Source organism: Hakea prostrata, chromosome 9 (genome assembly GCF_041222555.1).
Source record: "Hakea prostrata isolate BN-2017 chromosome 9, UWA_Hpros_2, whole genome shotgun sequence".
Lineage (NCBI taxonomy): Eukaryota > Viridiplantae > Streptophyta > Magnoliopsida > Proteales > Proteaceae > Hakea > Hakea prostrata.
In genome coordinates, this window is record NC_142608.1 from 10,596,713 (window position 1) to 10,609,581 (window position 12,869).

The following is a 12,869-nucleotide window of genomic DNA, read 5'->3' on the forward strand; positions in this document are numbered from 1 at the left end:
GCCACTGAAACCCACCACAACCACAGGATGGATGTATAACAATAGATAAAGATAATAGATAAATCTAATTAATTCAATCAGTCTCCAAGCATACTATTTCAAATGATCAACATATACTAGAAGATTCAAGGGACAGGAAAGACCAAAATAAGGATCCAATTCTCTAAACTAGGCTCAACAGAGCTCAAGCATGGAAATGGTTGCGATTTTGAAAAGGAATTTTGTTAAATTAGCAGTAGCAAATACCTAATTTAGAGACATAAAAATACAATACAGACATTAAAGAAATCACTATAGCAATGATACGAGAAAAAACCTGGGTACGTAGCTGTCAGTGATGTCGCCTTCACTAAGTTGTAAAAGGAAGCAAGAATATATTCGCTGTGCCATAACAAGACATATAACAAGACATATGCATGATATGATGAGCCTCAACTTCAGCTCTAAATTGTAGAATCAAGGAAATTGAGTCAGAAGAGAAGGCAAGGAGAGAGTCCATGGTAACCCCCAGAAAGTATCCATATATAGGGTCTGTGGGTGGGGAAGCTCTAGAGAATCTTTGATGTTAGCGATCGAACAGGATTACCATCCTCCATCATCCACTTATTCCTCGCATCCTCATCCATATCCTCAGATGGATTAGAAGCAAACTTTGGATCACACTTCTTTGACTTGCAACAACATCCTTGGTAGATATATATTGTGGAAAATGCCATATCAGCGTGCCACATCAGCCTCTAATATTTTGATGAAAGCAAACACAAGACACTAGTATTTCAATTGTTCTGGCTCTTATTAGATTAAGCCAATTGAATTAAATCGAGAATATGGAACCAAGGCAAGAATGATCAAAGACACAAGTGAAAGTCTAAACAAGATTGAGGGTTATTTTGGCTTATAATGGCCTAAAATCTTTTCACCAGATGTAATAAAGAAAAAGTCAAATTATTAAATTGATGAGCAGCTAGCGGAGATTCTTATACATGAAAACCTCAACTGTGATTTTGTTATTAGAGTTTAGATAAAGATACAAGAGAACTTGTGGTTTAGAAAGGCAGTAATTAACAAAGTGAACTGCGATCCATGGCGAATTGCAAAATCTAAGAGGATAAAAACTCAATCTTGAGACCTCCAATTGTGACATCTTTCGCTTGTCGTGGAACCAAAGTCACTAGCACCGAATCATCATCATCCGCACCTAAATCCTCCAATATATTCGTTATCCCTAATCGCAGAGATGTTTTGAGTTTCTTCATCATCTTCTTTCCATGCTTGTGTGGCACATGGACAAAGCTCCCTGCAAATTCTGTATTTCCAGGTCCTGACAATGTCTCATCTTCTTCGTTAATAAACACATCAAATTTCACGAACCTATCCCTATCAAGCTCGATCCCTTCGATCACCAATACCTCCTCGTCATTGTCCTTCTCTTTTTTACTTCTTGACTTCTTTGGTCTTTGCACCACTGTTTTCACCACTGAGTCCAGAGAAACTGGAAATTGAGTACCACTGTCAGCGGTTGGCTTAGCTTTTGTTTTACGAGGTGTTGGTGGAGCTTTGAGCCATGGAATGTCCACCTCTTGATACATATATCTGAGCTTCTTCTCATTCACAGAATCTCTAACCTTAACTCGTACCATCTGTGCGTTCTCATCGTAAAAGAGAAACTCTGCATGCATTATAAATAAATAAAATGGGTTACTTCGACCAATATATGCATAATTTATTGAAAAGACCATGCTTAAGGGTTATGGCTTACCTGTGTTTAACCAGTCAGGATCTTTGGGGTCCGTTCTCTTTCCTCCCAGGCTTTTCCATATGGTCCACAACCTGTCGACGTTGCCATGATGAGCAAAGAAGATGGGATCTCGACCAGCTGAGTAAAAGTTCCCCATGTTTTCAACATTTGGTTGATTCCGGTCACCGGTCCACTGGTGTACCGGACCGTGGGGAACGTTCTCTACCGAACCCTGTCCAGGATCCGGTTCATCCCCAGCCCTATAGGGAGCACCATAGAAGAGTTGTGGAGTCTTGGCGTTCACCACCTGACGATACATGATGGTGATATTATCTGCAATTTGTTGCTTTTCGCTGACATTGGTATCAGTACCACTGTAATCTAGATCGATCACCGTTGGGGGTTGGTGCAAGGCATCACGAAGCTCGTCATAGAGGGTTGAGCTTGGGTTTGTATAAATTGTAGGCATCTGCATGCCTGCAGGGGCGTCGTAATTCCAGAAGGGTATGGCGAAAGTGGGATCATCGAGAAGCTTTCCACAAATCTTCTCGAAGAAATAGAGATAGTAACGATGCCAAGGGAGGAAAAGCCAAGAATTGTGTATTTGGAGCTCCAGGTCTGGAAATCCAACCTGATCGTAAGCACCATCACAATAAGCACAGTGGATGTTGGCCTGTTGGTAGAAGCTACGTGGGTCATCGGCTGGGAGAGCCTTCATGAGTGCTATAGCTTTTTGGAATTTGGCAAGGTACTTGTCGTCCACTGATTGAGCTGCTGGCCTAACCCGCAATGGTGTATTCTGTGGTGGAAGCTTGAAATCAATAATCTTGTTGGTGTTTGGTGGCGGGCAGCAATTGACCGGTTGTGCACCTTCAGGCAAGTCTGGAGGACCACACTTGAAGATATCTGGAGCCTGAACAGGAGCTGCCAAGGCTAAAGGATCAGCGCTCAAGCTAGTTGAACCATAAAGCCCACCCAGGCCAATCAGCACATCCCTCCTGTCTATTCTCACCGAAGAACTACCTTCTTGGTTCTCTCTAGATTTACAGGAGACCTTGCGAGGTGATGATGTTGAGAGATATCTTGGCTTACCAACAGCAGGGATTTGCAGTCTCTTCTGAAAGCCATGGCAGGAGAGACATACAGTGGAAGCCATTGGGTCGAGTTTGATCGGTTTCTCTTCTTGGGATCTATTTCATTTATAAGTGACAATAGTGCTATCTCATCCACGTTTATTAGCCTTGATTTCCCTCATTTTCAACCCTGTATCTCTACTTCTACTCCTGCCGAAAATTGATATACAGAATTCGATTTGTCTGTTTCTCTTTGGATACGCAACATGGAAGGGAAATCCAAATTGAAGTAGTCGAGCAACAAGGTAAAAACAATGGTTAGTCATACAGCTCCTCAATGGTATTCATGACCCGACTCACCTTCAAACTCGGAACCATATTTTCCTTCATGACAGCCGACCTTGTTGAAATTGTTGCATCGGTTTTAGTAGAGATCTTTCTTTCGCTCGCGTGTAAAAATTTAAAATCAATTTGGTTCTTTGGCAAATGACAGTCAAACGGGCAAGCCATGTGTTGTTTTTCGCAGCAGCTGCGTTTATGAATTGTCCTTGGCTTCATTAATTTCATTTAGTCTTCTTCAATGATTCAATGAGAACGACAGACGACGAAGACCTAGCCAAAGTCGATATAGAGCTGTTGAAGGTTGAGAGAGTAGTGACAGTGATATTCAAAAAGAAAAGAAAATAAAATAATAAATAAGGAAAATGGGAAAAACCTGGTCATTCTCGAAAACTGACAATGGCTGACGTTCATACCTCAGTTCCCACTCATAACCTCCACTGCAACCCCCACAAAACCGGAACCAGAGAACGCCCCAACACTCCCCTGCCGATATCCGCGACTTCAGCAAAATTGGCATCACGCAATTGGTATGGGAGTCAAAACACTTTATCTTTGATTAGGTTAGCTTTTGTGCACCAACATAAATCAAGAAAACTGGCTGGGGGGAGCTCACTACATCACAGGAATCATGAGAACCTATTACAGTCTTAATTCTGGTGTATTATTCAATAGAAAATTGTGTTTGTGCTTTGTTTTTTTTTTTTTTTTTTTTAATATTTATTTACTGAAGCCTTCACCTCTTATTTTACTGGCACAGGGAGTTTTGATTTTTATTTGCAAAATTTCAGAAAACAATAGGTGAGGAAGGAGTTGGATAGAGTGTTAAGACGGATAGGATGAGGAAGACTTGTTTTTTTGACAGGGTAAAAGAAGAGACGATTATTTTTTTTTTTATATTTTTTTAAAATTTTTATTTTGATGAGAAGAAGACCTGTTTAGCATTTTAGGTTTAGGTTTGATTTTCCTCCTAATTAATAAGGATAGTAATGTAATTTAACATAAAGGATAAGTAACCAATATATAACCTCAGGTTTTTTTGGGGTTTTTGAATAAATCAAAGATGATATATTATATATCATTGCTTAACTAAGGGAGCTTAATGGCAAGGGCATCAGAATTTAAAAACAAAATCTAAGGTTGGTTTAGTAATTTCAAAAGGTATAGGGAATAAGGTAGTAATTATGCTATATTTTAGGGGAGAATAGTAATTATCCTATTTTAGATTATAGCAACTCACTCATCTTCTTTTTTCTTTTTTTTTTTTTTTTTTTTTTTCCGCTAGTAGATCATTTTGTATTAAAAGTGAAAAAGGTCGATAACAATAAATTCATACACAAGTTGAGAGATCCTCAAACACTCAATCTCATAACAATAGTTGCCCCCTATACACCAATCTCATAGGAACCTCAAAATTTAAATCTTGTGTGCCTGCATAATTAAAAAAGATAACAAGCTGGTGCCTAGAGGCATTCTATTCTAATTCACTTCTAATCATGGTTGATGAAGGTGAATCAACTTCAGAAATTTCAAGTCTAGCTACTACTCAAGTGAGAAAGTCAATTGCAGTATTGGTCTCTCTATAGCAATGAGACTCACTCTTCATTTACCCACCCAAAAAAAAAAGTCGCTCTTTCAAATTCAATCCAATCGTCAGTTTTTATTTTTATTTTTTTGGTTTTGACAAAAACCATCAATCTCATGATTCTGATAACAATAAAACTTGCTTTTCATCATCAACCTAATTATAAGGATTAGGGGCTTATAGGCTCAAAGGAGAGAGAAAGAGGAAAGTTAATGTGTTGAGAGACGAAAGCTTGAATCTAAGATCTTCTTGGTCTTACTATTTTTTTAATAGGAGATATAAATTTAAGACCTCCTAAATTAATAGTTCATATTTGGACAAACAATCAATTTACTCTTATATTCATCCAACAGAAGAAGAAAAAAAAAATTCACCTGTATTTCGAGCCCTTCATGTAAAGGAAGCCTGAAAAACTTCACCATCTATTTCCTATATTTCTCCTGTGGACATTAAAACTAAGTGTTTAGATTTTAAAAAAGTTAACATTGTATTTACAGTAGCTAACACATTTTGTAGAGAAGTTACAATGGTAAGAACTTTAATAATTGCAACAGAAGTGGCAAAAAATGATCAAAGCAACATGGATGGTGATGCGGATCAATTATGCTTCTGGATCCGACTGAGCCTCCTCTCGTATTCGGGACGATGAGTCCTGCAGAAAGGTTAGATGCGGGGCGTGCCGCGCCGTGGCAAGTCGGATATGACGTAAGACTCGGCACCACAGTTATCTCGGGGTTTGGCCTCTACCAAGGGTGTGCCCTTCTCTATCGGTGTTCCTCCTTTGTGCTTTGGTAAGTCCGCCGGCGCGTCCCGGTTTGCCCCCGTTTGGTCCCGGTGTCGTTGGGTTGCTCCGTGGGGCTCCTCTTTGGGGCGGTGTGCTTGGCCCCTCGGCTGTCCCGTTGGGCGGGCCGCGGCTGGCCCGTTTGGTGGTGGCCCGCGGGTTCTTCTATGCCGGCCGCTCTTGTCCCGTTCGGGTTCCCTTGGCCTCCTTCGTGGTGTCAACTAAAAGTTTGGGTGCATAATGAAGAGGTAGCAGATAGCCTTATGGAAATTTAGAGGATGATTATTAGTTAAGAACTTTCATTCACTTTCAGATATCATAGAGGTTTTTTTTTTTTTTTTTTTACAAAATTTCAATCATTCAGAAAAGGGAGTCCATGATACAGCCGAGGCTACAAGAGAGCATAACTCCTAGAACCAAGGATCGAAATTTGGTCAAACCATCACACATGGGAGTGATAGAGCCTTCTTGGCAAGAGCGCCCACAACTATGTGTTTTTGGCTCTTGAAACATAATTGAAAGAACAAGACAAAAAGGTTGACCTTAACTTCATAATATCCTCCACAAGATGAGCTAAACAAAGAGAGGAGATATCATAGAGCTAATGAAGCCTTAAAAGGTAATGCATGAATGGAATGGCTTCTTCATGGGTAAATATAGAATCATACAACTTTTTACTGTACGCTTTAATCGTAAATGTTCTTTTAAGTTGTTGGTATTGAAAGATTAAAAATAAATAAATAAAATAAAATAAAATATGAAGTCAAACATCACTTCATGTTTGTCAAAAGAAACATATGGTTGAGTTTTTCTAATTTCCACCAACACAATAAGTATGAAACATCGTAAAAAGCACTAGACAATGGTCATTAAAATCATTTTTCATTGGCTTTTACGATTCAAAATATTGACTAGTAGGTGATGTCGAGGTTTGAAGACTTTTCAGTAAAGAGGCTGAAAGTACAATAATTGTAGTAAGACTCCCTTTGGTATGATTTTTTTTTTTTTTTTTTTTTTACCTAAATAAACTTTTTTGTTGTTGCAGTCCCTATAGTTTTGGGAATCATTAATTCCTCATCCATTTATGTAGTGAGCTTATTAAAACCCAGGTGGTGAAAATGCATCTAATGTAAATATGTAATAATGATATTGTAAATGTTGACTCTTTTATTGATTGGGTTTTTTTGCCCCGGACTCGGGTCCGGACGCCCGCGTGCCCCCCTGGCCCCTCGTGGGGCCCACAACCTTTTAAAAATTTTTTTCTCGTGGGGCGGTTTTTGGGTGCCTGGGGGGCGCCGCCCCGCGGGGGGTCCGGATTCTTACTTGTGCGAGGTTCTTCTCTCCCATTTTCTCTTTTCTTCTCTGATCTTGTCTTACTCACCTACAATTATTTTTACTTTTCAACAATGTCAATCTAAATTCCATTAAAAAAATTTGATATGTTGAATAGTCTTTATTGCTTAAACATTTTTAAGGAACATAGTGGTTATATTACAATTATAAAAGCTCTTTCAACAAATTTCAATCCCTTAAAGTTCAATATATTTTTGCCAAAAAAAATTAATATGTTAAAACAATTGGTATTTGTCACATAAATATCTCGAAAACACATATAATTGTTGTGTTATTATTAGTTTCGTAAATGAAAAAAAAAAAAAAAAAAGTTTTGTCTCTATGGCAATTATTTAGAAAAAGCTTAATTGTGTCACTAAGTACTCTAACAATTGGGACTGAAACATTTGTACGTAATATATGTAATATATTCATAACCTATTTACATTAAATCAATGTTGGGTTCTTTCAGTGCAATATATTATGTCTATGTCCCAAGTTTCAACTCAGACTAAAAGTGTCATGCACCCACTTTAAGTCGTTTAAAATTTTAAACTTATGGATCATGTCAAAAGATGCAAATTAACCCCGGCCTATAGAGACATTAACAAAGGGTCTAAGGTCGTTTGACAGAGTAAACTAAAGCATTTCATGTGCAAGAGCCTCTCTTAGCTTGGGTCTTGGGATCAAAGAAATAACACTTAGGAAAATATTTACCTCCCAAAACATGAACTCAAAGGGAATAGGGTTGTAAAAATACCCGCCATGCATTTTTGAAAGAGAGGGCCTGATTATGAATTGATTGTCGAAACATGGAATTTTCTATTTCTATTCCTGCCCAAAATGGATTTACAGAATTCATTTTTGGCTTTTTTTCTTTAGATAAGCATCATGGATAAATTCATTTTTGGCTTTTTTTTCTTTGGATAAGCATCATGGATAAGGAATATCCAAATTAAAGCAGTCGAGCAACAAGGTGAAACAATGACTCACTTTCAAGTTTCAACTCTGAACTATATTTTTCCTTCATGACAGCCGACCATGTTGAACACATACCATATCGATTTTGTAGTAATCTTTCTTTCTATATTTAAAGCATATAGCACATCGTGGAATAACAATGTCCGGCCACCCCGTAAAACTAACTTGCACATGCCAACACCATGGACCACCACACTTGAATTGTTCCCCGTTGTTATTCTTCTGCTTCCTCTTGAGATATGTTGGTATTCCACAAAACTCGAGCGTTCCCTTGTTATATGTTCTGTCGCACCTAGATCAACAATCCACAGAGGAATTAATTTAGCAAACATTGAAATACTTGTTACATAATAAGATGAGGTATAGCACAAAGTACATACCTCCAGCTCAGTATAATCACGAGCAAAGTGACCAGGCTTTCGGCAATTGAAGTAAATTATAGGTGATTTCTTTTTGCCACCTCTGTTCCCCCTGAAACGCTGCTTGGGACCATTCTGGTTTCCATTCCCACCCTTATTACTTTGCCTGAAACGCTGAGATTGAGCCTTATCCCTCTTGCGCTTAGAGCTCACACCCTTACTAATGCTTGCTTCAACAGCAAATACTTAAGTGGGAGGGGCATCTACCATCACCAATCCTCTCCAGCTCAAGGAGCTTGGCAACTTAATCAAATATCTTGACATTATCAGCATGAGTTAAGAAAATCTTCATGTGCTCCCAAATCTTAGGCAGTGACCTAATGACTGCAGAGACTTGCTCCACATCAATCTTTTGGCGCCCACATGGGCTCAACTCACTTATCATGTTGGTATGACCCTGGTGCATCTTGTAACCATCAAAAGTGAGTTTGAGCTAGCGGCCTCTAGTGATAGAAGTCCCTCCATGGTAGAACTTCATTGCCTACCAACAAAGATTTTGAAGTCGGTGCTTCTCAAATCAAAGCATCAAATCATCCTTCATAAAGCTCAAGATGGTAATCCTAGCTACCATGTCATTCCTCTTCTAGGAATTACAAATCTTAAAGTCCATGCGATGTTGTGCAATGGTACATTCTTCAAGTAGGGACACGGTCTGGTTTATGGTTTCCAACATGTCCTACTCTTCAAAAAGATATTGCACATTTCGATGCCAGAGGTCATAATTCCTCTTATTCAACTTATCTCTTTTGATGAGTTCAGCAACAATGTTCTTAATTGCACCCATATCTAGTAGAGACATTATATACAATGATGAGTTATACCAAAAAAAAACACAAGCAGCAACAAATCCACACTAGTATGGTCAACCTACAGGATAAGCATTTGAACAAAAAGAAATGTTAACAAACATCCAATCAAATTCTCATATAAATCTACATATAAATTTATATACTAGTTTCATTCTACACTAGAAGCATGATTAAATAACCCAAATCAAAATTGTTTTACTACTTACAAAAGTAAAACACTAAGTCATGTTCATGCTATAAGGTGGCTCACATAGAACGTTTCTACCTCAATAGCTCTCACTTAGCCCCAATAGGCTTTTAATGCCCAAACATCACCCAAAGTGTCGGGCTAAAGTGTCCAGAAAGTCAAATCACGCTTTGACGGTCAGAGGGATCGTTGTCTTAAAGAAGAAAATTTTGTCTGGTCGTCTGTGGACCAGATGGCCGTACAATGCTCCATGTACGAAACGGGCTCCGTCGGGATGGGAAAATTCAATAAACATAAAAGAAATTGTATTTTGATGAATTAACAATTCATGCAAGTTATTCTATATGAGATAGTTTCATTTAGATCCAAAAAAAAAATAAAAAAGGGTAAATCACAAAGATCCTTCCATTTGGATCCTAATAAAAAAAAAATCCAAGAATATAGTTTCACAATTATTTATGATTTAAATTAAACCCTGGATCATACATTGGATCCAATCCAAAATCAAATCAATAGATTCTAGATGGAATTAAGTACTCGTGTGAACCTATGGCTCTTATGCCAATGTTTCATCTATCTTTATCTATCTAACATCGAAGATAATCTAGGTAATCGTACTAGTAAAACAAGCGATAGATTCTCACTTGGATTCACTATTCCCAAAATAAATAAAGAAGAAAATTAATTAGAATCTACGTTCTCGTTCCTTCACAAAAAATCGTCATTGGCAAATTCTCCACAATTTCGAGAAAAATTGAAGAAAGTCTACAACCCAAATACCATTGTGGATGGATGGTTAAAGATTGAGATCAAACCAAGAAGAAGAAAAACTTTCACGGAGCTTTTCTTTTGTTCCTGCGTTTTTGGGAGAGAGAGAGAGAGCCAAAGAGCAGTTTCAAAATTGAATCTCGTAACTCAATTGTGTCTGTTGCGTATAGAACTTCTTCGAGAGTCGGATATTGAGATGACCACCTTAAGAGCTCTCCAACCAAGTTGGAATAACTGAGATGCCTGCACACACAAAGAAAGCAAGAACGGTCCGGCCTAGTTTTGGCCGAGGAACCGCCTCCGACGCTCAAATCAGCCTAGGTAACAATAAAGGTTCTTGAGAGAGTTCTCAAGAACGTAATGAGTAAGTACTCAGATGAAAGTTCTCGTTTCCTTTCTCCATGTTGGAGGTAGGTTTATATAGAAGTTACCTGGAGGCGGCGATTCCTTAGATTCCGGATCGATAGTTGAGGAGTGAGTGGAGTAGTGGAATAACGGCTCCTTCTTTGTCGCACCTGATATCGCCGTTATGATGACTCACCTCCCCAATTCTCGGAATAGATATGCTGAGTGTTTATGAGTAACTAACTCTTCTTGACTTAGTCAAGAGAGTCTTCTGAGAAATGCTAGAGTTGGATATTTTTCCCAAGTGTGGCACTTCTCCAACGAAGAAACGAGCCTGCCCAAGAGGGAGGTATCTCTCCCGAATGAGGCCCTCGGGACCTTCTCCAACGAAGAAACGAGCCTGCCCAAGAGGGAGGTATCTCTCCCGAATGAGGCCCTCGGGACCTTCTTCAAGGATGAGATGCACCTGCCCACGGGGGTGCCTTTCTCTCCCGAGATGGGGACTCGGGACTCTAGCTCCCCACAACAGAGCCCCCCATTCCGTGCGACGGTTCCGAGTGTATGAATGCTTTTCTCATACCTCTTTGAAGGTTTTTTCTTTTGAAGAAATTCCAATCCGCTTGAATGATAGCCATCATTTCTCTAAAGTCTCGTCGAGTCGAGAAGCCCCCACGGTTCTCCGAGAGATGCCATTGCCTTTATTAAGGGTGACTACCAGTGAGGTCCCAAGTGTGACGCTTAGAAATTCCATCTCATGAGAGTCTCACTTGGATTTTCATAAGAGGTGGGGAAAACTCCAGGCTACGACGTAAGCATGAATAATCCATCTCATGAGAGTCTCACTTGGACTTTCATAAGAGGTGAAAACCAGCTAGAATAACAAGAGACCACTGGACTTCAAAGAGATGGGGAAAACCAGTGGCTTATGAATAATATCAGAGAGTCTCACTGGACTAAAGAGGTGGGGAAAACTCATGGTAAATAATAAAATGAGTCTCACTTACTTTCAAAGGTGGGAAAACTTGGCTAACACAGTCTCACTGGACTAAGTGGGAAACCTGGGCTACGGGTCCGGGTAACCCATGAACTCTTTGGGTTCTTCTTGATTTGAAGAGCGCTCGGTTCTTAAGCTTGTTAAGAACTCTCGGCTCTTCTTAAGAACGCCTGGGTTCTTGAACTTGTCAAGAACTCTCTTGGGTTCTTCGTTGATTTGAAGAGCGCTCTTGGGTTCTTAAGCTTGTTAAGAACTCTCGGCTCTTTTAAGAACCGGTTCTTGAATTTGTCAAGAACTCTCTTGGGTTCTTCGTTGATTTGAAGAGCGCTCGGTTCTTAAGCTTGTTAAGAACTCTCGCTTTCTTAAGAACGCTCTGGGTTCTTGAACTGTCAAGAACTCTCTTGGGTTCTCGTGATTTGAAGAGGCTCCGGTTTTAATTTTAAGAACTCTCGCTTTCTAAGAACCCTGGTTCTTGAACTTGTCAAGAACTCTCTTGGGTTCTTCGATTTGAAGAGCACTCTGGGTTCTTGAACTTGTCAAGAACTCTCTTGGGTTCTTCGTTGATTTGAAGAGCACCTTGGGTCTTAAACTTGTTAAGAACTCTGGCTCTTGTAAGAAATGTGTGTCTTCTTCGCTATAACTTTTTTTCAAGAAAAGGATGTCGAAATGGAGACGTAGACTTATTGAGAATCAAATGGTCTTTCACTTGCTTGCATTTTCGACATAGTCCACGGATCTTTCTGAATAGTCGGCCAATAAAGGCCTGCGTATTTTTTGTGGGCTAAAGCACGACCTCCCATATGCCTCCCATATTCCTTCGTTACTTCGCTAAGGCATATTGAGCTTGAGAAGGCCAACACACTTTAGAAGAGGTCGTGTGACCATCTTTTATAAAGTTGTTCTTCAATAATGGTGAACTTTCGTTGATTTCTAACTCCTTAGCCTCCTTGAGTCTTCGGAAGGATATCATTCTTCAAGTATCTATAATTGGGCTCATCCAACTAAGCTCTTCTTCAATATCCATCCCTCAGCTAGAATTTCTAATTCAATATAACGGGGCCTGTCGAATATTTGATAAAGCCAACTGGATAACTCGTCCCTACTTCATTTTCCTTTCTCGATTTGCTTTATCTCTAGATGATCAAATAATGGCGACAATCATCATTTTGGCTAAGTAATTTGCCATTCTTGTATCCTTTGCCTCGTACACACGAACTTGATTCACGATCAACGATCCGACTTCCAACTGACTCTTAGGCTTCTTAATCCGCTAGTAGGGCTTCATCTCCTCATTATTAGAGGCTTTAAGTTGAATCTTAAAGCATAATGAATAGTGAATCCATCGGGCGATAACATTAGTCGCTCACTCCTCTTCTCAACATTAAAGTCCATAACTTGATTTTGTACTCGAACTAGGCATGCTATTCTCAAGAATGAAGTCGACTTGTCCCTTTATGGCTGACGAGTTCTATACTCAATTTGATACTGCTCAACTCAATAGCCCATGGACCATTCTTC

General features: G+C 39.3%; 1 protein-coding gene across 1 annotated transcript; it reads right to left on the reverse strand.

Moving 5' to 3' along the window:
• Nucleotides 1–1,022: 1,022 nt before the first annotated feature.
• On the reverse strand, nt 1,023–2,894 carry LOC149004608 (polyphenol oxidase, chloroplastic-like). Its single transcript, XM_089135681.1, has 2 exons — nt 1,760–2,894; nt 1,023–1,669 (listed from the first exon to the last, which is right to left on the reverse strand). The coding sequence occupies exons 1-2, from the start codon at nt 2,892–2,894 to the stop codon at nt 1,101–1,103; spliced, it is 1,704 nt and encodes a 567-aa protein (XP_088991807.1). The 3' UTR covers nt 1,023–1,100.
• Nucleotides 2,895–12,869: the final 9,975 nt, after the last annotated feature.